Genomic DNA, 27057 nt, shown 5'->3' with positions numbered 1-27057 from the left:
ATTTGAAAGGAATTCTGGCTTAAGGTTTGTTGTAGAGTCTTAAAATTTACAGCTGTTTTCCTTGAAATGTGATTTTTTTTTTTTTCATTTTTGTATTTCAGATCCATATTAAAAAGGTCACAAACTGATCAACATCTCTTTGGAGATTGCAGACTTTTCCTAATAAATCCTACATCCTTAACAAGTCACAGATTGAAAGTACTAAGCATGCACCTTATTCAAGTCTTTCTGATTTCTCACTCAAACTCTACCTCTTGTGAAATCTACTGTAGATGAGAAGATTGTAATTAACCCTTCTCGTCAGATCCATCCAGAAACTGATGCTCCATACTGTTAATATTCATGAAGTCTAAATTGTCCTCCATTTCAACGTGACTTTACCATCTTATGGTTGCAGAAGTCTGCTACTCCTAGCCTGTACTATTTTGATGGTATAGTAACACAGAGAAGTTGTACATATTGTTACATTCCTTGAAGATGAAAAACTATAATTATTGTTAAATGCATTTTGTGAAGGGGGTACTTTCGGAGTTCCATTTATTTTGCTATAACAACACCCTCTTTTATAGACTATCAGGGAGATATATATATATATATATATATAAAAAAAATGTTAGGGATATTTAATTTATTAAAATAATTTGAAAAGTACATATTTTTATGCAGTAAAATTTTAAATTGATATGGGTTTTTTTTATGGATTATCTAGCCGCTTAAGTTATCTTTCTATTTTTTGCTTTGGAGATGCAAACTTAACAAACTAATGCCATATTTCAAATACACTGTCGTGGTTAAGAAAATTACATTAAGTAGTTTTGTACACAGAATCTGAAAAATATTGTTCAAAGGCCTGAACAGAGTTTTGAAGAACATTTCTCTTGATGGCTGCTGTGTTTGACTGTGCATCCACATAAAAGCATGTTGAAGTATCCCAATATTTCATATTATGTACTAAATCTGCAGTGATTTTTAGAATTAATAACATTCTAGAAGGCAATTTTAATGTCAAGCTGTCCTTTAAAAAAACAACTTTGTACAGCTCTTAGAATGAATAAGTGCATTCCCCAGCTTTGCATTACAATTACATTACCTTTTTAGCAGGAAAAAAATTGAAATTAGACATTAACTGCACAGTTCCCTCCTAAAAATGCTTTTAGTGCAGTGTTGACTTCAGCTAGCTGTTACATTGATTATAATTTTTGTTTCTCTCGCAGAGGGGTCCAATGTAATGTCTTTCATTGACTTCAATGGAAATTGAATCTAGCCCTAAATCAGTAGCCTACTTGTTTGCACTTTGAGGTAAAGAACAGTGATTACCTGGCCAGTAACCCAGGCAGACAGCTGAAGCAGTTGTTACTACATCTACAAGAGAACTAAGAAGTTATAGGGCTTGCATGTGCAAACTTAACTAATAGAAGACCTGCTGCCTACTGGCATTCACAACCCTAAAGTAGGCCCCAGTGGTATGTCAGCACTGCGGAGGCAGCATGTTCTGGCTGGAACTTCCCAGACATGATCTGTAAATCCACTCCTGTTTATCTTTTGCATGGCCACTATTGAGACCTCAGTCTCCACTGTGCATGACAGCAGCTTCCAGAGATGATCCTGGACTGGCCTCACCAATGTATTTCTGAGTTTGGAGTGCATGGGCAGGTACAAGAACGGGTGGGGAGGACATGCTCAGGAACGTCCAAGCCAGGACATACTGTCGCTGCAATATGGACTTGAACTCTTATTTCCCTATTGAAAGGAGCATTGGGTACCTAAGGACAGGATTCACAGAAGCCAGCAAATGGTGCTAAACCAACTACATTGGTAGTATGAAATGCTGAAGTGAGGAGTGGGGCATGAGCTCCATCCTCAGTGGGAATTAGATACCTCACTTCAGTCACAGGAAGGTGATTAGTTCTGCTCAGGATTGTGAACTGCCTCTTGCAGTTAGTGCCTGAACCAAAAGGAGCATTTTGTTTTTGGGAGGAATGGGAAGTGAAAGAGACCTCAGTAAGCCAATAGTCCAGTTTGCAGGACAGGACACCTGTTTTCAAGTTTCCAGTGTGCTTGATCTGGAACTGAAATTTTATTCCAGGACCCCATGCTCCAAGGGCAGTGCCAAACTACTGGATTAGGGTTTTTTTTTTTAAATCTCTTCTCTTCTCTTTGAGTCTGAATTAAGCATACACTGGAGCAGGGGCTTGAACCCGACTCCCACATTGCAGATGAGTGCCTTAAGCACCAGGCTGTTGTGTAAGTCTCCTTTTTCCCTCTCTCTGCCCTTGTTTGCGAAGCCTGTTGGGGCTTAAAACATTAAGAAGCGAAACAATTTCAGGAGTTAAGCAGTTTTGTGTGTACCTATTGGCAGACTCTTTGGTACCTAGAGATTTTGGGCATGTCCAGGATTAGGCAAGAGCTGAACATGAGTTTTAAAGAGCTCATTTATGCCTAAAGGTCAAGCAAAGCACTTCTGGTGGTCATTGGGCATCTCCGTTTGCTTGTGGATCTAGCCCTTTGTGCTGCTCTAGGACAGTTAACATACAATACTATTGAACAGGGTTGGTGAATCTAAATCTAAGCAAAGATCTAAGAATCTATTTGGGTTTATTTTCCCAATTGTGTCTGCAAAAATGCAGGCACTTTAATATATAGCTATTTATTAACTTTCATATTACAACTTTTAGTCAGATGTTTCTATTTGTGAACATGTGATGCACTTTTTTTTTTTTGCCAAAAATGATTGTTTTATTGTTCCATATTGTAAAAATGATTTATTATCAAGTATTTTGGTACCACTGTTAGGTACCTTTCTGAGAGTGCTCTTTTATAATAGCTTATTCATCGTCTAGCTGGTCCTAATGTTAAACATGTAAGATAAATTCCTAATGATATTTCTAAATGTAAAGTGTACCCAAAACTGATCATGGTACTTTTGTGTTGTCAGTATTGTTTTGCTAGCTTTACTCTATTTTTTCTAACACACAATAGCATTTATCTGAAAACTGACAATTACTTTCAAATTATGCTGGGTGTTTTTTAAGATTAATGCATATTATTTTGTTGCTTCTTACTAGCAGAAGCCAGAAACACCCCAGGCTGCTATCATATTAAAAAAATTCTTGAGGTTACACTTTTGCTAAACAAATGTGCCCCAGCAGCACAAATTAATTCTTGTATCCCTTTCTGGGAGGATAGGTTTTATAGAATCAAAGTCTATTTCAAACCTGACGTAGTTAGGCACGATTCGCTTGACAGCCTCAGGATATATTCTTTCAGTCAGTAGAGGGTGTGGATGGAGAAAGGTTAGACTTATGTGTAAAGAAAATAAATCCTCTTCAGACCATTATTTTAGGCTGCGGACAGATGTTATGTGTAGTACTACAAATCCCTTTGTAGTGCTACAGAAGTTGAGAGGACTAATGTGCACATCCTCTGCAATGCAACAAAAATGGTAAAAGCACCAAGAACATGTTCTTGGATGAAAGAGGAACTTGCCAGTAGCACTACACATAATGTTTGTACAGTGCACTGTAGCACCACAGAGGGGTCTCTTGGTTCCCCAGCATCCCACAGTGCTCCACTCTTTCCTTGCCCCTTCCCTCCTTCCTCTTCCAAGGTGGGGAGAGACAGAGAGTAGCATGGAGTCCCTGAGTGCTCTGGTCTTCTATTTTCCCAGTGGGGTGGCAGCCCTGGGAGACCAGTGTGGTCCCCCAATCACTGACAGCCTATCCATTCCCCGCTCCATGAGGGAGACTCCCAAAGATGCACCATGCTTTGTAGACATGCTCCCCTCCCCTGGTGGAGGAGAGCAACATGGGAGCAGATTAACAGGGTTGAGCAATCCCTCTTGTGTCGTGTCTGACACCCCCCTGAACGCTACTGAATGCCTTAAGGGCAACTCTGTACTGCTTCAGTCAGGGGGCTCTGCATGTTTCTCTGCACCAGTAGTGTTTTTTGTAGCACATCATCAGCATGCTGCAGTGCTACAAATGTAATGTCTGTCCGCCACCTTAGACTCTTAAGCTTTCCAAAATTCAGTATTGCTAAATCCGGCCAAACTGGTTGGATAGCCTCTCTGGAGACTGAGGGTGGAGGTACACCACAGGATTATTAGAGTGTACATGTATGGATTTTACTCCATAAAAAGGAGAGTACATACACCCAGCTGTCTGAAGCTAGCTGCCTACAGTAGGTGCTGTTGCAGTGCCTGGGCACAAGGTAGCAGGAGAACTGGTTCACGTTGAGCAAATAGTTACCACTGTATGAAACCGACTGTGGGAGCAAGACACATTCCCACTAGCCGCATATTGTAATTTTGTAACTTGATCATGTCGGAAATTTCTTTACTATGCAGTTTTGAGGATGATTTGCTAGAGTGGGGCTGTGCATCATACGTCTGCTCCACTTTTATCGTTTAGTAAAATTGGTTTACTATGTAGTAAATATGAAGTGTTTGTAGCCTTCCTTAGTTATCGTAAATGAGTGCTTCAAATGTTGCTGGACACTAGTCAGTTTGTGTACTGCAGTCCCCAGTGATGTAGTTAATAGACACTCTAGGTATACTACAAATTGTATTAAACATAATTAAACATTTAGCAGTGGTGAGGCCTCACCTGGAGTACGGTGTCCAGTTCTGGGCCCCATGCTTCAAAAAGGACGTGGACAGTTTGGAAAGAGTCCAAAGCAGAGCAACAAAAATGAATTGGGGCCTGGGAGGCAAGACTGATGAGGCATGTTTGAAAGAACTAGGGTTATTTAGCCTGAAAAAGATAAGACTGAGGGAAGGGAGACTTGCTAACAATCTTCAGATACCCGAAAGACAATTACAGAAAGGATGGAGATGGCCTTTTCTCTGTGTCCATGGAGGACAGGACTAGGAACAGTGGCCTCAAGCTGCAACAGGGGAAATTTAGGTTGGAGATTAGGAGGAGGAATTTCCTGTCCATGAAGGTGGTAAAACATTGGAACAGGCTACCTAGAGAAGTTGTGGAATCTCCATCTTTGGAAGTTTTCAAGAGCAGGTCAGACATTACACTTTGCTGGGATGGGTTAGTCAGGGATGCCTCTGCCTTGAGCAGGCAGCTGGACTAGATGACCTCGTGAGGTCCCTTCCAGCCCTACTTTTCTGTGATTCTAATGTTAGAGTGAGTAGAGCTTCTTACATCACTAGTATTTTTCTCTACATTTAATTGTAAATGAACTTTAATTCAGCCTTAATTACCCCTATGTAGGGCAATAAAACCTGCAGTAGCCTTAACTTTTTAATAAAGTTGTATTAGCCACAACTGAAGTGGCTATCGCTTGGCAAAAGTTGACTTGTTTGCAACAGCTAGCATTTCCAGAAACCTTTATTTTCTGATTGGTTCTAAATTCTCATATTTAAGGCCAAGCACTATTTTTCTTAAAATACTAGCCTTTTCTGAACTGGAAATGGCTCCCTGCCCCAGAGCAATTGCCAGCTTTGCCCATTTATAGCTCAACCCTGCTTGGCTTAGTCAGTAAGTACAACTGAAAACTGCTTATGCAAGTAAAGCAATCAGCACCCCTTGGATTAGAAAGGGACATTTCTGGAAAACTACTACAGGTTTTGTTCCTCCAGGGGACCTAAAACATATCTAGTTTTTATTTTCAATTACGTTTATTAAATACTTAGGTTTTTTTCCTGCCCTCATGAAGGTGGTTTGGTAAAATTCAAGACAGATACCTTAGCTGTGGACCAAGTAAAAAAAAAAAACAAAAAAACAAAAAACAACCTCCCTTCTTCTTCCTTTATCATGTAACTTGCATTTCCAGCCTTTATAAAATTTATTTTTAGGTAAGATGTTGGCTAGATTTAACCTAAATGCGTACTGTCACCTTTATTAGTTTAATTGTATACCAAGATTCCTCCTTTAAATGTGTTGAGAGATCATGTTTAGTGTTTTAGCGAGATTAAGACTATTTGGTATTTTCCCCCTTCTTTGTTACCATAAATCAATTCAGTATTTCCTCCTTTGTTTGGGATATGCACTCCAAAAAAAGGTATGTAGCTCGTGTTTTTAACGCAGATGTTACTTTCAGTTAGAAATGGAAATAAGAAATTAATTCTAGAGGCCTTTGTTTCCATGAAAGGTGTGCTTATATTTTATGTTGCTTAAATAAGAACAGAGGTATTCTGAAATTAGCTAAAGCAAGAACTACTTATTTTTAATATATGTACTTTAATTTACATTTACATAAAGGCATAAAAGCTGTCATACAACTATGTTCTTGCATTTGAAGGGGGTTAATTTTTGTTGGAAATATTGACACTTAAGAGTTAGCCACAGAGCATGTCATGTTTTTACCTCAGTATTGAGTTTTTGTCATTTTTACTGTACACATTGACCTAGAGAACTAGATTGGTCTAAGTCACTGATTCCCAAACTGTGGGTCACGAACCCAAATGGGGTTGCAACATCAGCAGATGGGGGTGTGTGGGTGGGCAGCGGCCATGCTGAGGAAATGGGACCATAAATGGGGTCATGCTGAGAAAAAAATTGAGAAGCACTGCTTTAAGTGGACAAACTTTAAATATCAGTAATGAAAAGCACTTGTGTCCAGATCCTATTTCCATTTTCCTCAGTGGTGCAGCATCAAACCTTAAGTGCAGAATACTCTTGTATTTAAGTGATAGCGTAATTATTACCTGGTGCTAGAATTCCTATTAAGTAATGATTGTTTCTTGGTAGCTGCCTGCAAGCAGCTATTGTTATGCTTTGCGTAGCAGGTCACAATAGGAATTTTTAGCCTTTCTAGAATCAGTGGTTCACTGCTTTAATTGTTGAAATTTTTCATTGCTCAGTTGTTTGCTCAGATTTGAATACATGCTCTTCAGGGCTTAATAGTGGCTGATGTACTGTAAGATGGACTGCCAAAAGATCTGGTATTTTAAACGAAACAGCTTTCCATGATTGAATTCTAGTAATCAAAATATTTAAGTCATTGTAATGGGTTTGCTATTAGAGAATCGTTTTTGAAACTAAAACTTAGTACTTGAGTTTCATACTGAGCACTGCTTTTCGAAAGTTGCCATTGTCATTTTTCAGAAGGTACTGTTTGTGGAGGTCAGTTTGTACTCCTGCCTTGTGGAATCTACAGATCACAAGTCCTGCAACAGCCTTTTCTAGGCAAATCTTTTTTTTTCTGTTTTGCCTCCCTTCCCACTCCCCATTCTCTCGCTCCACTTTTCATTAACCAGCCACCGTGGTAGTTGACATAACTATTGGATATTTATAGACTGGATTTAAAACTTGCTGCTATATTTGAAAACTTGGTAAGGGTCATGGTAACTGTGCCTTTCATCAATGTTTATTCTATGTGCCATAGCTGTCAGTGTATATTTGAAATAAAGACTTTAAAAAAAAATCCAATCTGTTCTGGAGTTCTTAATTAAGAAAAGAAGATCGTTATATGCACTGCAGTGTTTTATGTCCAACATATTAGGAGCAAAAATGATGCGAATAGCATGTTACACTAATTTAAAGTACAGAATTATGCTAGTCTGTCTTTAGGAATGTACTGTGATCATATTTACTGTTGTAAATATTTTAATCATTAAAAATTGATGCATCAAGTTTTTTTTACACAATTATCTACAATAAAGAGAAATTTACAACCATTTACAAAAAGTAGTCTTAACTTTTTCCTGTCAAGACAGCCAAGATTAAGACTAACTACACAGCAGACACAGTCCTGTTTTTATTTCACTCTGTACTTGTAGAAAGAACAAAGTGTCTTGGTGAAGTTCCATCCCAATGCTAAGGAGAGCACATAGAGCAGGATGAGAAGTGCAAATGGATATAAAAGGATAACTGTGTTCTTCAAAAATGGCAGTGCTGGAAAAGAAATGACAATGTTTTGATTCAAGTCAGAACCATACAACAGCTTCTTGTACCGACCTGGCAGGATCCAGGAGCTTCTGCAGTTAGAGTAGCTCCTTATGACAGGCAACAATATAGGATCATGCTAATTTTCTTTACAAGCCAGAATAGAGCTGCATTTTGTTTGTCCTCCCTGCCATGCTAATTCTGCAGCAATTTGCCCAACTATAGTTTAGTTTCCAAAAAAACAGGGGTTTCTTACTACAGTTGATCTGCTGAAGAATGATTTTGGGTGTCCCACACTACCCTAATTAGGGAGTTCAACACAAATATGGTAAATGCTGCATATTAACTGAATTACAGTACATCAAGAAATACTGTGTATAAAGATGGGCAAGATGTGTAGAGATGACATTGCTTAAACATCACCATAAAGGGATACAGGTGCTTTTGGCATGACCTTTCAACACAGATTGTATGATTGTATATAAAGACTAGGGAGTACAAAGCACCTGACTTAAGGTGGTTACTCCAGCCAGTAAGGATGTCAGCTAGCTGAAATAGGTAGAAATAGGAATTAGGGGGGGAAAAAAAAGTTGACAAGTTAAAAAAAAAAATTAACAGAACAAAAGTGAAAATCACTCACTGGTAAATCATCATCTAAATGAAGATATTTTTAAAGTAGTGGAAGAGTGATATTGTAGTCATGATGGTGCTATCTTTTATTGGACCAACTGTATAGTTAGGATAGTTACAAGCTTTTGAATGCAAGATATTCTTTATTAGATGTTTAAAAGACACCCATTTATGAGGGATAGGTTAAAAATAAGCATGTCCTGATTCCCCCCCCCGCCAAGACTAGAGAGATTATTACACCAACCCCAAATGAGTATGGTCCACTAAACCACTGACAGAAAAGTGAGTTGCCTTGTAAATAAGCTTGTGTTATTACTTACCACTATATCCTAGGAATGTTACATAGATATAATAGCCAATTGCAATCAACCATAATGTGTTCCCAACAAAATATCCAATGAAAGAGTTTGATATGATAACATCTGAAAGAGAAAGAGTTGCTCACAGTTAGTTATGTGATATTCAACTCTGTGGCAAAAAGCTTTAAAAAGTGTTCTACTTACAATTGATGAAAAACAGCTGGATAAAATGCAAAATGACTAGGAGTGGATAGAAAGCATTCAGATGAACATCAAAAGCATAGCCCCACTCCACATCGCAGTCTCTACTCTGTCGTTTCACCAAGTATTTATTGGAAATAAACCTAATTGAAAAAATATTTGGAAGAAATGTTAGGAAACATGAACTACTTGACAGAATTATAGTGTCAAATATAAGTTGTCCCTATTACATTCGTAACTTAAATCCTTTGAAATGTTTTTGCCTAGTTTCGACAACTAGAATAATTGCTTTTGTTAACATGCAAAGAAAATGCTGTAAGCATAAGCAGAAGAGAAATGTTTCTAAGAGATGGCTTCTCTCCAAGTGACTAGGGCCCTTTCTAAAACATTAGTAGCCACCAAAGCATTGAAGCTGGCAAATGCATACTGTTATGGTTGGCTCCAGTGCTACTTGTAATCATGGCAGCTAAATTTCTTCAGAAGGGCATAATATGCCTTTATAGTATTCCACTGAACAGAGAACATGAAATATAATAAATCAGATATTTACATGTATACAAGTCCAAATAGGGAGTATAAAGATTTCTTGACTCCTATATATAGAACTATTATTGAAAAAACTGAAACTGAGGGGTTTATAAAACAAAGTGATTTTTTTGCTGCTTTTCTCTAAAATAAGGATGTAATTTTCTCGCAAAATATTTGCAGTCATACTCCCACTAGACATCCTGCTAGGAGGCTGGAACACAGGCCAGATGTATGTGACTGCAAATAAACTGCAATAATCTCTTTTTCCCTGCAGGAATAAATCAAGAGAAATAGGACAGTTTTCTTCTCTTTCTGATTGGGATATGAATAATCTATTTCCACAATAACAGCACAGTAATTAAGGGTAAACAAACTCTTACCCCTTTATTGTGAGCAAAGTCACATTAAAGACCGTTACCTATTTGGTTACAATTTTCTCCTAAAAAAACTACAAACAGTTTTTCAAACAGATTTACTCACCACATTAGAGTTGCTATTAGGAGGCCAACTCCTACACAGTCTATGAACACAACCCAGAGGAGTAGCTTTATCGTTTCAAAAAATCCCATGTCCAGCACAAATCCAAATCCTATTGTGGATACTGGGGAGGCAGAGGGGAAAGAGATTAATTGTGGAAAAACACTGCATCAAATAATGTCAATCCTTCAAACCTTAGCATCGCAGGGGGGCTTGGAGTATGTGTGTTTTCAAACACCCAAATCATAAAATGGCCTTTGTGTATAATGTGAATGCTGGACCACCAAAGGGCAATGTGGGATCTGTCCTTCAGTGACATTGAATGCATGGAAAGACACATGGCCCTTGCCCGACCCCTGGCTGGAGTGCTTCAAAAATCCCTGAGACTGCATACAGTAGCACACTCTCCAGCTGGGGGTAGGATAGGGTCTTGTTCAGGTCTGCAGCTCTGCTCCTCCACCCTGTGGACATGGAACGAGTAGAGAGAGAGAGAGAGGAGGACTGTGCAACCCCATCACTCCACACCACATGCACATATAACAGGAAGCACTTCACATTGAAGACCTTTAAAAAAGTTGCTATTTCTTCCAGAGTTATTTTTGGAGAACTCCACACATTTTTGGAGTGCTCCATAGATAGCGTGCGTGTCTGTCTACTTGCACTTTGGGCAGATGTAACATTTGAAGTGCTTCAATGTCTTGGATGTATTGCATCATAGCATGCTACTTTCTCAGCAACCTAGTCTGATTTTTCTTTTTTTTCCAGACTGGCCACCTCCCTTTGTAGACGACATTTCATTTTACTGAAGTACTGAGTAAAAGCAAAGTAGAACTGGTGGCAAAATGCTTTCAATTACAAACCAAGCAACTAGAGGTGCACCAATATATCAGTGCCATATTGGATTGCCACCAATAAAAGGAAACTTAATGTTATTAGCTATCAGCTTTTTTGAATGCCAGATCCCACGTGCGCAGCAGCAGCATGTACGTGGCCAGGAGTGCAGCGAGGCAATGTGGAGAGCAGTGCCCCGCAGGTATTTCTGTGGAAGGGAAGGGGTGTGAGGGAGGGAAAGGGCAAGGGAGTGGGGGATGCAGATTGAGGGCCCCATGGTGAGGGAGGAAGTGGGGCAGAGGCTGGGAGTGCTACCCAGCCAGGGTGGTGAAAGGGACCCCGGGGCAGGGAGTGGGGTGGCTCCTGACTGGGGCAGGGAGCAGGGCAGCTCTCTACTGCTGCATGCACCCCTGGGGGAGGCATAGGATGGGTCATATAACCCCCAGATTTGTGCATGGGGCGAGGGTGGAGGCACTCTGCCCTGCTGCCTTGCCTCACCCAGTAGTGGGAGGCACAATGTGCCACCCCCACTGCTGCCAGGCAGGTGACATGCAGCCAGCACACAGCTCTCAGGACAAAGGCAGCAGAGCGGAGAGCCCCAAGCCCGCAGTGGGCAGTTGGCTTCCACCCTGCTCAGCTTCATTCCTAAAAGCATCCTCACACTTTAAAATGGTGGCAGCGGTGCCTGAACTAAAGCTCATTTGACGACCTTTAGTTCAAGTGCCCCTGCTGTTATTTTTAAGCACCGGGACACTGTTTCCCTGGACAAACCACCCACAGATCCATTCTGCTTCCTGCCCTGGCTCCAGGGTCCTATGCAACACCCCCTGCCCCACGCCCTACCTCACCATGGGGGCCCTCAATCTGCCCCCGGGCTGCTTTCTCGCTCTCCTCCCCCCTGCCACTCAGCACCACCTTGTAATCCAGCCCCACTGCCAGGGTGGCAGTGGGGTGGGTTACAAACTGGTGATGAGCGCAGAGAAAAGTGGCCCCTCACCCATCCCATGGCCAGCACCCCGCACTGCAGCCACTTGCAGCCCACATGAGGCTGCCTGTGCCTGCTCCAGACAGCCCCGCATGGGCTGCGAGCAGCTGCAGTGCAGGGTTTTGGCCATGGGGCAGACTAGGGGCCATTTTCCCCATGCTCAGCACCAGTTTCTTCCCTGCTGACTAGCAGTGGGTTAGGGCTGAGTGTTGCCCCCCTGCCTGTACCGTGGGGTTGGGGGGCACTGGGTGAGAGCGGGCAGGGAGCCAGCGGGAGCACAGGGCCCACACCAGTGTCCCAGGGCCAGTGCCAGTGGGGCCTAGAGCAGGGTGGCAGGAATGCGAGGTCCCAGCTGGCAGGGGCTCTATGGAGCCAGGCCAGCTCCCCCCTCCCTGCTAGTGCAGCCCAGCCTGGCTCCACAGACCCCTGCCAGCCTATGCTCCACTTTGAGCCCTACCAGTGCTGGCCCTAGGACATTGGTCCCAAGATGGTGACCAGGGGGTAGGGCACCTGTCAAGGGGTGGGGCTACCCATGAGGCCCTCGACAGCCTGCCAGAACTGGGTAAGCAGCCCTCCACCTAAAATAATTGCCCGCCGCTGGGTTAGGGGATCAGCATTGGCTGATATGGCTGGTGAATAATCGGCTAATGGTATTGGCCAAGAAAATCCTTATCAGTACACCCCTACGCTCAAGCACGCATTGTTTTTTTGCTCTGAAGACTGGTATCAGCTACACTCTGACAGATGGATTTCTAGTCCATTTTATATTAAAGCATAGTACATCTGATTGAGTTCCATCAGAAATTCAACAATCACCACCCCTCCATCCAACTTTCTCTAGAATACTCCAGCACCAACATCTCCTTTTTAGACACAATGATCAGTATCCAGAATGATAAAATACAGACCATGTTATACAAGAAACCCACAGACCAACGTACATATCTGCACAGAACCAGCAATCACCCTAAACACACCAAAAAAGCTGTGATATACAGCCAAGCCCTCAGATACCACTGAATTTGCACTGAAGAAAACACCCAGGATTGGCACCTCACCAATCTTAGAAAGGCTTTCACCCAACAAGGACACTCCTCCAGAGAGATAGATCGCACGTTTGAAAGAGTCACCCAGATACCATGTGAAGAACTGCTGCAGTACAGAAGAAACCCCCCCCACAAATTGCACACCGCTGGTTATGACATATCACCCCTCCCTTGAACCTGTACGGAAAATCCTCAAACAATTGCAACCCATACTAGAAAGAGACCCTGTTCTTAAAAAGATCTTCCCAGAGCCACACATCCTAGCCTTCAAACAAGCACCGAACCTCACTAACCTCATCACCAGAAGCAAACTTCCTCAAGCCCAGAACACACCAAAAGGATCCAGACCGTGCCATGACAAGAAATGCAAAACCTGCCAACACATCTCCACCACCCCCACTATTACTATACCCCACGACAGCCATCAGCATTCCTGGATCTTACAGCTGCACCTCCAGAAATGTAATATACCTCATCCAATGCACCAAATGCCCTGATGGAAAATATGTAGGAGACACCAAACAACAACTGTGCATCAGAATGAATACACACCAGAAATCTATCAAAGACAGGAATACCCAATTACCTGTGGGGGCACATTTCTCACAAGAAAACCACTCGCTCTCCGATCTCTCAGTCCTGATCTTCAAAGGAAACTTACAAAACACTTCCCAGAGAAGAGCCTATGAATTCCACTTCATCAACCTCCTGGATACTAAAAATCATGGACTAAATATAGACATTGGATTTATGACACATTATAACCTGCCTAACATCTGACTCCCCAGGTTTCTCTCTCTTCCCCCCCTCCCCAGCCTGTCTCTCACCCACTGACTCCTCAATCTAAATTTTCACTGACTACCTGTCTTGTATGCATACCAGCCCAGCCTCTGGCTTCTTTACTTTTTGTTCCATCCAAAAAGAGCACACACCAACTGCTGAAACTTCCTTAGCCTGACGAAGGGTTTTTGAACACGAAAGCTTGCTTAATAATTGTTTTCCAACTATTTAAGTTGGTCTAATAAAAGATATCAGATTCACCCAAAGAACCTTGTCTGCCTAGTACATCTGGGACATTTTCTTCAGGAGTTCCCTTGGGACTTCCAAGAAATTATCTACAGTGCACAAATGGAACTAGGAAATACTGCCTAGCCCAAGAATATTAGCATTTCAGTTGCACCAGCTTTGCTACGACTGCAAGTGCTATGCCATCCATTAGCAAAGTGCTCTAGAAAGTGTTTTCTTTCTTTTAAAATGCAGCCAGAAGCTTATGTGCAGAGATCTGGATTTCTAAGGGCCTCTTTCTGCACTGGTGCCTTTTATTACTCCATTAAGCACACTTTTGGCAAAACATTTACATCCCACAACAAACACCCCATTTTTAAGTAATTTATTCCTGTGGTCTTGGTTCCAATATCCGTCCTTTTTGGAACCCACTCAGTTTAAAGCTTGAGCATAGTAAACTTAAAAGAAGATTTCTTCAAGGAATCTAAGCACAGGCAGATGCAGGAGCTTTGCTGGGTTTTCTAATGCCTAATTAGTTACCATAATGTCCAGGAGGGTAGATACCTCAGCAACTTTTTTTTTGAGCTTTCACAGATAAAACATCTCTACCCTACCAAAAGGAAAGGCAGAGAAACAACTTCTGGACTAATTGAATCAGAGATGCCTAAGCTTTCAGTTAAATCAGTAAGGTGCATCTCTGCCCTTGCTTCAGACTAACACAGCTAGCTACCTCTCCAAGTGACTAGGGTCCTTTCTGCAGGGTTGAAAAAAAACTCTGCACCTTTCCTGAAAGATAAAACTCTCTCCCCTCCTTCTCATTTATACCATGTCAAACTCTCCTAGCCCGAGGCTCCTCATGGGCCACATCCAGACTCTCCTCCAGAGGAGTATGAGCTGCAGCAGCATTAACCACGGTGGGCGCCCAAGCTGCTGCATCAGCCCAGGGAGCCACAGGGATTAACGCAGCCATAGCTTGTTCCGCCACTGCTGAAACACATCCCCAGTGGGACTCTGTCCTGCCCCAACTCCAAATCCTCAGCCTTTCCAGGAGCATCTTCTCCATCCCCACCATGTAGCATGTAATTGACTCATTATCACAGCTGGCTGCAGAGGCAGAGAACATGGCCAGGTTGAAAAGAAACATTTGGGTGCTTATCTTGCTGGGATCCTTTGACCCTAGCTGACTTCCTGCCTCTTGGGCAGGGAGCTAGACCTGATGATCTTACAAGGTCCCTTCCAGCCCTAATGTCTATGAAACCTATGAAACTAGACTAATTCTTGGATGATAACTATTAAAACACAACAGTCAGGGATGTATCATCTGACACCAGAAAACCAATGATGGCAGACGTCAAGGGAGAATATGACAAGGGACAGATCACTCTTGAGCAGGGGCATCAAACAGCCTACAGGGCTGGATGAAGGGTACAGGGTGGGATAAGGCTGAGACCAGCTCAGTGCAAGAGCCAGCATGTAGGACTGGGCCAGTGCAGGCCCCTCATGTGATACACACCCCGCACGAGCCCTGCTTGCCCAGGTCTGTATTGGCACAGGCCAGATGCTGTGTGCAATGCCTATGCCTGCCATGCACTAGCTCTGGTGCTGATCTGCATCCACCCTGGATGCACGGCCAGGCCAGCACAGGCAGCTCATGGGGCCGGTCCAGGACCCCTGGGCTGGAGCGTGGAGCTCCACCACCCAACCTGGCCCCTATGAAACACCCCTACGCATGCTGTGCTTCTCAAGCAGGGTGCACAGGCCCCCGGGGCTGCTGTGGGGTCCTTCCACAGAGCTGCAGGGTGTTGGGCAGGCAGGTGCTGCTGGCCAGAGACACCCAGAGAGGCCACAATGAAACCCAGCCGTGTGGCCAGCACCATGTACACCCACTGGGGCCTGTCCTCACCAAGCCAGCGGGCCCTGGACAGCCGCCACACCCACAGCCCGGCGCTCACCGCAGAGCCAGATGCTGAGCAGTACGAGAAAGGCTGGGTCGTCACGTGCCCACTGGTCCTTGGTCTGCTTGCGGTAATGGAAGTTGCGGTAGACGCGTTGCGGCGCAGTGAACAGGTACAGCATCTGCCACAGCGCGAACTCGAAGTCCATATGCCGTGCGTGCAGCAGCCGCCGCAGGTACTTATAGCGCTTGGCGCCTGCCGTGTGCCGTGCCGCCTCCCGCGCTGCCATCGCCTCTCCACTGCTGCCCACCACCTGCGCAGTGGGCAGCATCCTGCTGGAAAGGGGGGAGAAGAGCTGCGTCAACCTCGTGGGACCGTGCGAGCCCAGCCCCCTCAAGGGCCCTCAGGCGCTTCGCCAAGAACCGGATCCCTGTAACGTCCCCAGCACCACCCGCGCGCCGGGCTTCACCTCCAACCTCGCTCCCCGCCAATCACCAGCGCCCCCAGGCCCCTCAACCACGAGCGTGGCCCCCTCCCCTACGTTCCAAACGGCCCTATCCCGCTCACCCGTCGCCGCAGCCCCGGCTTCCGGCAACGTTGCACAGGCGCGGTCCTCAGTCACGTGCCGGCGCGGCCCAGTTCGTTCCCGTCCGGAAGGAGCGGGAAAAGCTTCCGGGGTCGGAGGGCGGCAAGATGGCGGTGCCCTAAGCTCTGCGACGGCGGCTGCGGGAAGGAGCGAGCAGGGCGGTGATGCCGAAGTACTATGAGGGGAAGGAGGAGAGCGGGCGACCCTGCTCGGGGTTCAGGGAGGACCTGCAGTCCTGCCTGCTGGAGAGCGATTGCGTCCTGAAGGTGCGCCAAGGCCGGGCGGGAGGGAAACGCCTGGCCGCGACTACCTCTAACGACTGTTGAAGGCCTGTTGGTAGCCAATCAGTGACCGGCCGGGAGCGCGAGACCTGGCGCACGTGACGTAGGATCGAGTCACCCTGCAGCCAGGATTGGTCCCCTGGGGGTCCCGGCCCCGCCCCCCAGCCAGGATTCGTCCCCTGGGGGCCCTGGCCCGGCCCCGCCCCTGCTAGCCTGCTACGCTGGGATTGGGCCCCCGGTTCAGCTCAGGGCCTGGAGTTCCCCACATGCTCAGAAAAGGGGCGGTACTACTGCTTTCCTGCTGCCAAATTGCCATACCCGTGGGATCCCCTTGGGTCAGATGACAGGGAGCTGGGGGTTCCACCTTAGCAATGACCCTGTGCTCCCTGGTCTTTGTTTTTATCATAGCTAGTTAGCTCTCTGGGTGTGATGAATAGTGAGGTCCTGACCTCCAGCTGGCGTCAAGGAACAAAAACAGCCCTTGGATTCTCAGTAACAAAAAAAGGGTTGAGGCTTTGTTTTTTAAGGCGCCCAGTTGCTACGGACACCTGCGCTGTCACTGAAACCATCCGTTTGAGCTTTTACTAAATTTGTTATAGGGGTGGGAAATGAAACATTTATTCCTTGGGCTTTTACTGCTCTCAGAATTTCTCACCTGGGAGTTAAATGCAATGAAGGACACACCATTTAGGCCCAGAAGCATCTCTTGTTGAAAAAAACTGAAGGCAGACTTCTAGCAGCTTGAACCAAGCCTTTAACAGTTCCTTACCTGTAACTGCCCTTTCCAGTAATGAGAGCTGCTCCATTTTTACACTCCTGTATTTTGCCCTAACAGGAAGGGAAAAGCCCCAAACAATGCTTGAAGGAAGGACACTGCAGAAGTTTGCAGATTTCATTTTTTGAATGCAAAAGATCCACGGTAAGTGTTTTAAGCTTCTTAATTTTTGATGCTGGTGCTTTTCTCTATTTTTTTTTTTTTAGAGAGCTGATGAGAGAGACTGCACTATAAAACTGAATCAAATTAGCATTGATAAACAGAACAACTCTTGTCAAATTTGTTAAGGATCAATTAGAAGCATAACTGAATATTATTCGCAAGGCATCCCTTGTTGAAACAGATATCATACAGCAAGAGATATTTACATTGGAGAAGGCTTAACACTGCAGTTAGATATTTGTATAGGAGGTGACCAGTGAAGTTTGGCTTGTTTTTAAATATCAACAATAGATGAGGCTTTTTGATACTTAAGGAGTGGTGAATTCTAAATCTTCTCTCTGAGGTCATTGGAGGAGATGCAAGTAGCAGATGTTTTAAGAGGATACCTAACTGAAATCACTTAGCCCTGCTGTCCAAGTGGCAGCTGAGGCAACATGTGGCCTGTGAGGGATTAAACTCGCTTTTGTAAGGCTTGTTGGTTCAGCTGCTGGTGCTGCTTTCTAGGGCTGTGTGAAGCTTCGGTCACTGATTTGACTTGGCAGAGATTTGGTTCAATTCGGTGGCTGAATCTAAATCAAATCAGGACCCTTTAATCTCTCCGAATCGAATCGGAGGGATTCAGCGATTCGGACATAGATGCAGCTTTAAATGTTTTTTCTACATACCTCAAGGTACCAGGTGGCTCGTGAATGCTGAGATGGTGGGATGGATGGAGCGTTCCACAGGAGTGTTGGGTGGGAGGTCCCCAGTGCGCTTGGCAGCAGACCCGGAAGTAGATCAGAAGCACTTCTGAATCTGTTGGGGAGCGTGTGGGGGGCCCTCCGCGCCCCCCCAGCTCGGTGACTGGTGCCTCCTGGGTCTGGGGACGCACCCAGGGTCCCCCTGTGGCCAACTGCCGAGCCAGGGTGGGCCCAGCGCGCTCCCTGGTGGACCTGGAAGTGGACTGGAAGTGCTTCTGGTCCACTTCCAGGTCTGCTGTCAAATATGCTGTGGATTCCACCCCTGCCCTGTTCCTGTGGGACGCTCCATCTGCCCCAGCATTGCAGCATTCACAAGCCATGCCTGGTACTTTGAGGTATGTAGAAAAAACATTTAAAGCTGTGTCTATGGCCGAATTGCTGATTCTCCAAAACAGCATTGAATCCTCAGATTCGGATTCGGCCAAATCAAATCAGGGATAGTGATCCGAATCAACGAATTGAATCACTGTCTCTGATTTGGGCTGAATTCGACTCTGATTCGGATAGGGCCTATTTCGCACACCCCTACTGCTTACTGGTATGGCTTTGGAACTGAGGAGGCAAACACTGCTGCCTGCTCCCATCCCGACACCCTTTCCTTTTACCAAATGCAGGGTCCTTGGTTGCCCCTGATAATTCGGATCAGTGGCAGCTCATCTAGAGTTGCACCAATGCAGCAGCCATGGGCACCAACTCCATGGGTGCTCCAGGGCTCAGGCACCCACAGAAAAAATTAGCAGGTGCTCAGCACCCACAAACCACATCTGGTGAGCCAGGTTGAAGTAATGCTCTGCCTCTTCTTGGCATGTGTGTGGCTTGGTATAGGAACACATAAAAAAAATTAAAAAAAATAAAATAAAACACCTACTGGCAAAAACCAAAGTTGGCACCTACGGCAGCAGCTCCAGGAGCTGTACCAACTAGCCCGTGTCCTACCACTGGAGGGTCATCAGGAGGGATCTGGGTTTTCCATTTCCCATGGAAAAACAGAGTAAACTACAGATTTCCCCCCTTACTAGAGTAAAATGTCAATTTCTTATTTTTGCAGAGAAGCCCATGGATTTTGTAGTTTTTCAGCGAGCCCTTTGTAGGCTGGCAGAGTTCCAGCCTGCAGGGCACTGGGAGGGAGCAGGAACAGGGCAGCCAGGCAGGGGGTGCCGTGCATGTACATGCACGTGGCCCCAGGCAGCCTGGACAGCAGCTCTTCCAAATAAGAGGGGGGGATTGAGGCCCCCATAGGTAGGGAGTTGGGCTGAGCTGGGGCTGCTGCCCTGCTGGGCAGTGTGTGGGGCTTGAGGCTCAGGGCTGCAGTGTGTTGCCTCAGAGCCCTGGTGGGGAGCAGGATGAGGCCACAGGTGGCTTGTTTGAGGGTGGGGCCAGTTCCCCACCACAGCATGCACTCCTGGGGACAGGGGGAGCCCATGCCCCCCAGATCTGTTTGGGGTGGGTGCGTGCTGCAGGCTCATGCTCCCCACCCTGCTCCCCTCCCCCAGGGTCTCTGCAGCGCAGAGGGCAGCAAGGCAGGGAGCACAAGCCAACAGCATGCACCCACCCTGCCCCCTGCACAGATCTGGGGGACGTGGGTCCCCTCTGCCCCCTGGGAGTGTGTGCTGTGGCTGGGAGCCAGCTCCACACCTGCCCCTGCCCAAGCGCACAGCAGGGGGAGCCGGCTCCATGCTTTTTCTCTTGCAGAGCAGCTGCCTGTCAGGGAAGGGGACTGCGGACCTGGGTCCTTGGTCCCATAGTCCTGGCAGCTGGGGGCCCCCTCTGGCAGGGCTGAAGGGGGCAGGGGCTGTGGGTGAGGGACAAGCGACACAAGCAGAGCTGGAGGGGCTGTGCAGGGGGGATGAGGGGCACCAGTAGGGCGTGGGGGGCGGGCTGTAGGGGGCCTTTAGTTTTAATTATGGATTTGGGGGATGTTATTAGAGAATTTTCAATTCTTTTTTTTTTATCAGGGAAAACCAGAATCCCTGGTCATCAGGCTTATGTGTCTGGTCCAGCCTACATTGGAAGAAATGCATTAGACAGCCCTTAGTTACTTACAGTGCTAATGAACTTCTGGGTTCCACCTGAAGCTTCAGGAGTCATTAAATACAATACATCAGGTTATATGCAGTGAAACCTGTCTAAGATGCAGTTGAATAGGACCAGGAAAAATTTCAGGCTTGAACAGGTACAACTGCTTTCATCAAAAACATGGTGGAGAAAATAATGCCTGCCAAATACAATAGCGTAGTAGTTACTGTTTGCTGCTGCTTGCAAGCTGTCTTGTGCTGCAAAGGCTGCAAATCTCCACCCCTCACTGCCACTCCAGGAGTACCCAAGCTGCCTGTGCTCACCTTCACTGTCAGTCCCTGTCCGTAGTGGCAATAGAGAGGCAGATTATGTAGCAAAGGTAAGCACAGGTGCAAAAGAGTTAGCAGGGAGGGCTGCAGAAGTGATGGGTGGCATGGTGCAACTGCATACTATTGATTTCCCGGGCTGGATCTGGCCTACAGGCCATAGGTTGCCACCCCCTGTGTTAAGCTGTTGAAGAGATCTGGATTCTATAGCCTGCGCAGCACCAAAAGGGAGGGGTCTATTCAAAACTTCATATTCCACCTCTAACAGTGAGATGTAGGGAAGGCTGGGGTGGGGTGGGTTACCCACTCTTTTTGTTGAAGCTGGGCCACTGCAGCCAAGATTAATTGGCCAGCAAGCAAAATGGGAGCCTGACTAAGTTTTTCTAATGGATGTGCACCAGAGCCACCTGCTACTTTGACTGTGTTTTGAAAACAGGGAGTTGGTCATCCAGATTCTGAAGGTTGTCATAGGCATCTAGGTGCAGGAGGGTGTTTTTGGTCTGAATCCCGGTTTCACATAGGTACCTAACTCAGAGCTATAGGTAAGCACCAAAATCTGGAGGAGAGATGCTGGATTTTAGACGCACCATGGTATTCAGCATTTCCTGCAGACCAGTTTTTAAATAAGGCAGTTAATTATTGAGATCTCCTTTTTCAGTTTCTGATTCTCCCCATGTGTTTGCGTATAGAATTTAGGCATCTAACTCAGTTTTTTTTAATTTCATTCTGGATGCCTAAAATTAGGCATAGAGATTCTCAATATGTTTAAGTTCCCTTTTGGATCTGAGCCTGAGGCCACTGAGAGATGTTCAGTTAAAGGCATGATGGGATCTGATCTGTGATCGCAATAATCGTGCCTCCTGTTATGCTCTATATCCACAGCAGAACACGCGATTTTGGGTTTACTCATCAGACCCCAATCTTGTCCTACTGGCCAGTGCAGGGTGGACCCAGGATCATGATCCTGTGCTCCTTCTGTACTGGTGAAGGTGTCTGACAATCAGCTGATTGTTGGTTGGTTCCAAGAGGCCCCCCCAGGGCTGGTTGGATCCCTGGAGCCACCCAGCAGTCAGCTGGCTGGCAGCAGCATCAGTCCTGTATGGATGCACAAACCCCAGTGCAGTCCCTGCCAGCTGACAATCAACTGATTGTTGACAGTGTCAGGACCACAGCAAGGTTTAAGCCTCAGTATGGTCCTGGAGCCAGTTGCTGCGATTGTTAGCTGACCGTCAGCCAGAAGGGACCAGGGCCTCTTTGATCTCAGTGTGGTCCCAATGCTGCCAATGACTGATTGATCATTGACCAGCAGAGACAGCCCTGGGGCCCATTCAAGACCTGGTGTGGTTCACCCTGCCACACATTCATTTCAGGTGTGATGGGAACCGGCCACAAAACTATTGCACATTTTTTGGGTAATAATTTTGTGGCTGGTTTCATATCGTTACGTTAATTGCCTGAACTTGGGCTGGGTCACACTTTAAGATATCGATTAATTGCATCTGAAGTGTAGCATCTGCCAAGAGCCTTAGTTTTTGCATACTGTGATTGGAAGCCATTTATTAAAAATAAGTGAGATTGCATGGGAAGAGTTTCCCAAGATTAGCTATGAATATCTTGTATGGAAAGGTTACATGTATATATGGGCATGACATTAAAAAAAAAAAAAGTCATATCAAACTATTCCAGACATGGCCAGCATGTGGCTTCTTTCTGGTTTTAAGCAACATATAGTACCTAATCATTTTAAAAGTTGTTAATTTTGAATCAAGGGGATGTACCAAAGTGGAACCATACTTAAGCTCTCCCATCTTATTGATACTGATGTGTAAGAGCCTTATATTCCCTCACAATGTGAATTTTCTTAATTCACTCAAGGAAGAACAGTTAACTTTTTTGAGGGGTGGGGAGGAAGGGGGGATGGAATGACTCCAAATATATAATATTTACTGTTCATATACAGTGGAATGTCATACAACTGCATGTTCAGTTTACCGCACATTGTTTCTGTAGTGCAGTTTCTTTCTAACTAAAAAAAAATATGGAGGGAGTGGGAATTAATGCAGAGTGTGCATATCAGTTGGTATACTGTAACCATCACCTCTCCATGCCCCTGTAGTAGGGTACATAAACTAAATCACAGTAATTTTACCATGCATAAATGCAAGAGTTGCAAATGTTTTGCTTCATTTGTATTGCTACAAGAGCACACACAGGTAACAATGACAGTATTAAAATCAACTCCATGTTTTCATGACCTTTATAGGAGTCATTTCTGTTTAATGCAGTTATAACACAAAATGGAGTAGAATGCCAAATATCTCAATATGAAATGGATACTGATTAAAATGACTACATTCCTTTATTTTGAGATACAAAAAGCCAGACGTAACTGTATTAAAAAGATACTGCTTCTTTATCCTTTTCTTGATTCAAAGACCCAAGACAGTCATGTTTGTTGCTCAGTGAAACTACAAGGCCACACATTTAAAATTTTACTCTGGAATCAATTTAATATTCAGGATACTAGTGAGACATATAGCATATCTTAAATGAAGTCTTCAAATGAATACAGTCCTACTGTTTACACCAGATTAAAATGATTAGAGTTTCAGGCCTCATAGTAGAGGATGCAGGGAGTGTATATGTTCCTCACCACAGTATGGTGACTAATTGGTACATATGCATTCTTGCACAGTCTGGCCAGTCTTATGTTTTATGTATTTACTCTGTGATATCAGTGAATTCTGAGCAGTAAATTCTTCATTTTAAGGCTGTAGCAATACAGTACAGCCAGAGTATTAGCTTCCTTGAAGACTGGTAACTTAAGGTGAGAGGAACAGTTGCAGACCCAAATTATGCCTCTCTTTCTGCTATATGTTTACATGCAACTGACTTGTGAGTAGCAGGGATCCTGGTTTTCTCCGATTTAAAAAAAAAAATCCCCATTTTTCCAAGATCCATATTTTTCCATGATTAAACTGAAACACCACATATATATTAGCGGTGTTTCATTTTAATTATGAAAAAATGTGTATTTTGGGTTACTTTTTTTAAATCTGAAAATTGTGGGGGTTGTTTGTCAGAGAACCAGGATGCCTGCTCATCAGTCAATTAATGTTTAACATGAGTGACATGTCTGAAGGTAGTGCAGCTCAGCTCTCACCGGAAATTGTATTTCTTTCTTTCTCTGCTGACCTTTGCCTTATGGTACACCTGTTTGTAAAGTGCCGGGAATAGAAATGCAGGTACTTGTAGGGAATTCCTTTAGCAGTTGTATCATATTTAGCAATATGTTGACTTAATTATTCTTCAATCTTCAGTTGGATTCCAGATCAAGATTCAGAGGAAGGAAAGGATACTGAAGCCTTTCTGAGTGCCAGCCTGGGGAATCATGGATACATCATTACCTTAAGTAAAACAAGAATATATCTGTTGTACCCTGTCAGTCATGCAATATTCCCATGGAAAATACCTATTTCAAGGACTCTAATAAATGTCCATTAACCTCAAAATGCTAACAAGAAAGTAATTAGGGTGGCTGTTCTGGTTGACATGAGAACTTTAGTGCATTTTTAATACATTTTATGAACTACAAAATGAGCTAGAGCAGTATCAGGTGTTTATTTTCAAGTTTAGATTCCCTCTTGGGTATTAAATTATAATGCATCTAAAAACCTTGAAATGCTGTCACAGTAAATATTACTCAGTGATGGAGGTTGGTACTATTGTTTTGCATTGTCATTCAGGAGACCTAGGAATAGGGCTCGTTTCCTAAACTGGTAAGACTAAGAAATGTATGTGTTAGTCACTTCCTTCCCCAGGGGCTTATGTTGCTCAATAAGGAGTTATTCCAGATTATTTAAGAGTAGCATTGGTATCTGTGCAGTCACTCATGACCAGTGACATTTATTTTATCCTGCTGCAACAGTGGGGCTCAACCTCGAAGCCACGGAGCCATGTTCTTTGGCCTGTAGTGCTCACCAGGGGTCCCAATATTTGGTGGCAGGGGAGAAGTAGCGGGTTAATTTTTCCCAGAGCCACGGCAATTAATGTTGCTTCCTCTTCCCCTCAGTGCCAAATTTCTGGACTTGTGGGGGGGAACCCTGAGATCCAGAGCCCCACATGCTAGTTTGGACGGATGCACGGTATTGCTGCAACCAGATCCAGCTGACGGGGCTGTGCCAGCATGCAGTGGCACCGCAACTGCGTGCGGCTTCCAGAATCACACTAGCGTGCCACATTGCATCTGCAAGCATACCCCGTGGACCAACCTGGATCTGGCTCACAGACCAGCCCCACACCACTCATCTAGCCTGGAGGGCTGTAGTGGTTGAGCACTGCTGTGTTACAACATTTGAATAGGATTATTAGTGTAAAATGTATTAATGCATTATAGCCTCTTACTGTTGGAAAGCTGCATTAAAATTTGGGTTCTCTAAAATAATTCTGGTTGTCTCAAATATTTGTTCTTGTCACAAAATCACTGAAGCTTTTCGGGGAACTGCAACTTCATTCTAACAAATAGTAATAAAATTAAGAAGCTGTAGGTCAAGATTTTAGGGTGGTTAAATGTCTCCTTTTTTCACTTAACCAGCAGTTTAGAAGAATACTGACTTATCTTTATCTAGAAGACCTTAGTTTACAAGAATCTCCCAATTTCCTTATGGGAGGACTCCTTTAGTCTTCTCAAACAGAAACACTTTACTGCAATTCCACCCTTTTAAAAAAAATCATCAAACAGGAACTACATTCCATAAACCCATTTTGTAACTTTTTAACTTTCTGTGTTTCCTGCTTTCTCACTCCTTTTTAAATACCGTAAAATGTCTATATAGATATATAATTTTCAAACTGCCATTTGTATTAATTTAAATTGATTGTTGTTGAACCTGTAGGAAAGCTGAAAGTTTTCTTTTGCACTACTTAATTTACAAATTTGTAATCTCATAAATCATAAAATAGTTAAGCTGGGAAAATTGAAGAATAAATGTGAAGAAAAAGGAAAAATGTAATTCAGTTTTTGTATTGGGAATGTCTTCTCCCAATGCCAGATCTGTGTGTCTGTATAACATCTAAGTATTTTGATATCAGGAATTTTTTGCTATACAGTGCCATTCAATTTTCCCTGTTATGCAGCTGTTATGCAAGTGCAGTTCCCCAAGACCCTTCCTTTGGCTTTTGCTCTTGAAGTAGCTTGTCTCCAGAGGAAACAGACTATGTACTTTGTCCTAACTGTTTAATAAACCTTACACCTTGAAAATGCAGCAAGATTTGCACCAGCAGTTTAAAACAAACAAAAAAAAGTACAGCGTACAAACAAACAAAACAATATTGTACTAAACTTATCAATAATTCTTAAAAAAAAATTCTGCGCCCGTCCTCCTGCCAGGCTCTGAGTGCCTCCTTGAGGTACCTCATGTCCAGCTGACCCCCTTCCTGGAGCACATCCGCGAGCCTGGGGACAGTGCTGCCACCACAGTCTTGGTCTGTTAGTGGCTCTGTACCTCTTGAAATGCACAGGCTTTATAGACCTGGAGGGTGCTTGACCCAGTGCAGGAACTTAGGGTGCTTCCTTTAGTCTGAATCCCATAAAGATGCCTCCCTTAGTCATCCAAACTAAGGGGGCACAAAGGCATGCCTCTCCCAGCAAGTCCACCCCTCTTGGTACAGTGTAGAACTGTACTGGTTCCAAAGGGAAGCCTTGGGGTAGGATACAGAATAAAGAACCTTTCCAGACATTAGTTCAGTATCTGCATACAGATGTTTCTTGTACCTAGCTACAAACTTTGCCAGTTTTTTTTCTGAGACTTTTTAACTGACCAGGGCAGGGCATATTTCTTGTATGTCACACCAAAAGATGGCCTGTCCCTCTGCTGTGGACATTTGAATCCTTCCATTAAGCTGCTCTCCTTTTCTAAAATATTTTGTACCTGAAAAATATGGTAGTGTCCTCAGGAAATAATGTGATGAATGTGTTCCTTTTATAAAAGATGAACACAGAAACATGGCCTCTAAACAGGAGACGAGAGAAAGCAAGAAACTTTTTTTAAAAATCGAGTCCCTAAATATGTTCAATTTATTCAGTATTTGATCAAATTAAACTAGTTTTTAAGTAGGTCTTTTTCAGCTAATATTAAAGAAGTTTAAAAGTGGCTACTGTGCAGGCTTTTTAGGGAGTAAGTGGCAGTGGAAATTGATTTGTTTGTTTTTTAGGCTCAAGACCTTGTACAACTCTTTAATGGAGAAATCAAAGTTTAGCCAACCTGAATAGGAAACAAGATTAGGAAATGAGGAGACAGATTACATAAATTTTCTTCTTGTGTAATGGATGATGGCATACGATCCCATGAAGCTGATTTTTACATAGGGGGTAGCCATGTACTTATGCTACTCATGCTGTCGTTTAAACCAATAGCTTTGGTTTCATGTTGGACTT

At 44.2% G+C, this 27057-nt stretch overlaps 3 protein-coding genes across 8 annotated transcripts in view; 2 read left to right on the top strand and 1 right to left on the bottom strand.

The window, feature by feature from the left end:
- Nucleotides 1-7745, top strand: part of MGAT4A (alpha-1,3-mannosyl-glycoprotein 4-beta-N-acetylglucosaminyltransferase A) — a 181614-nt gene extending 173869 nt beyond the window's left edge. For all 4 annotated transcript variants that reach the window (XM_014600337.3, XM_019485097.2, XM_019485094.2 and 1 more), the window contains one exon: nucleotides 102-7745. In XM_014600337.3, the coding sequence (XP_014455823.1) occupies nucleotides 102-128 (27 nt within the window). In that variant the 3' untranslated portion in view covers nucleotides 129-7745. The remainder of the gene's footprint in view (nucleotides 1-101) is intronic.
- UNC50 (unc-50 inner nuclear membrane RNA binding protein) lies at nucleotides 7542-16388 on the bottom strand. 2 transcript variants are annotated; one of them, XM_006259339.4, is made up of 6 exons: nucleotides 16303-16388; nucleotides 15793-16070; nucleotides 9977-10097; nucleotides 8972-9111; nucleotides 8789-8890; nucleotides 7542-7847 (listed from the first exon to the last, which is right to left on the bottom strand). In XM_006259339.4, the coding sequence occupies exons 2-6, from the start codon at nucleotides 16064-16066 to the stop codon at nucleotides 7711-7713; spliced, it is 774 nt and encodes a 257-aa protein (XP_006259401.1). In that variant the 5' UTR covers nucleotides 16067-16070; nucleotides 16303-16388; the 3' UTR covers nucleotides 7542-7710. The 2 variants fall into 2 exon arrangements, with proteins under 2 accessions (XP_006259401.1, XP_019340650.1); XM_019485105.2 differs by having other exon boundaries at nucleotides 15793-16067; nucleotides 16303-16377.
- A 79-nt stretch (nucleotides 16389-16467) lies between these two features.
- Nucleotides 16468-25065, top strand: LOC102564024 (cytochrome c oxidase assembly factor 5). 2 transcript variants are annotated; one of them, XR_362730.4, is made up of 4 exons: nucleotides 16468-16587; nucleotides 17438-17521; nucleotides 23942-24033; nucleotides 24694-25065. XR_362730.4 is itself a non-coding variant. In XM_006259340.4 (3 exons), exons 1-3 carry the CDS (start codon nucleotides 16486-16488, stop codon nucleotides 23981-23983), a joined length of 228 nt encoding a protein of 75 aa, XP_006259402.1. In that variant the 5' UTR covers nucleotides 16468-16485; the 3' UTR covers nucleotides 23984-25065. The 2 variants fall into 2 exon arrangements, 1 of the variants encoding a protein (XP_006259402.1); XM_006259340.4 differs by having other exon boundaries at nucleotides 23942-25065.
- The last annotated feature ends 1992 nt before the right edge of the window (nucleotides 25066-27057 follow it).

Source organism: Alligator mississippiensis, chromosome 1 (assembly GCF_030867095.1).
Source record: "Alligator mississippiensis isolate rAllMis1 chromosome 1, rAllMis1, whole genome shotgun sequence".
NCBI classification, from domain to species: domain Eukaryota; kingdom Metazoa; phylum Chordata; order Crocodylia; family Alligatoridae; genus Alligator; species Alligator mississippiensis.
This window is presented reverse-complemented; position numbering and strand designations above follow the sequence as displayed.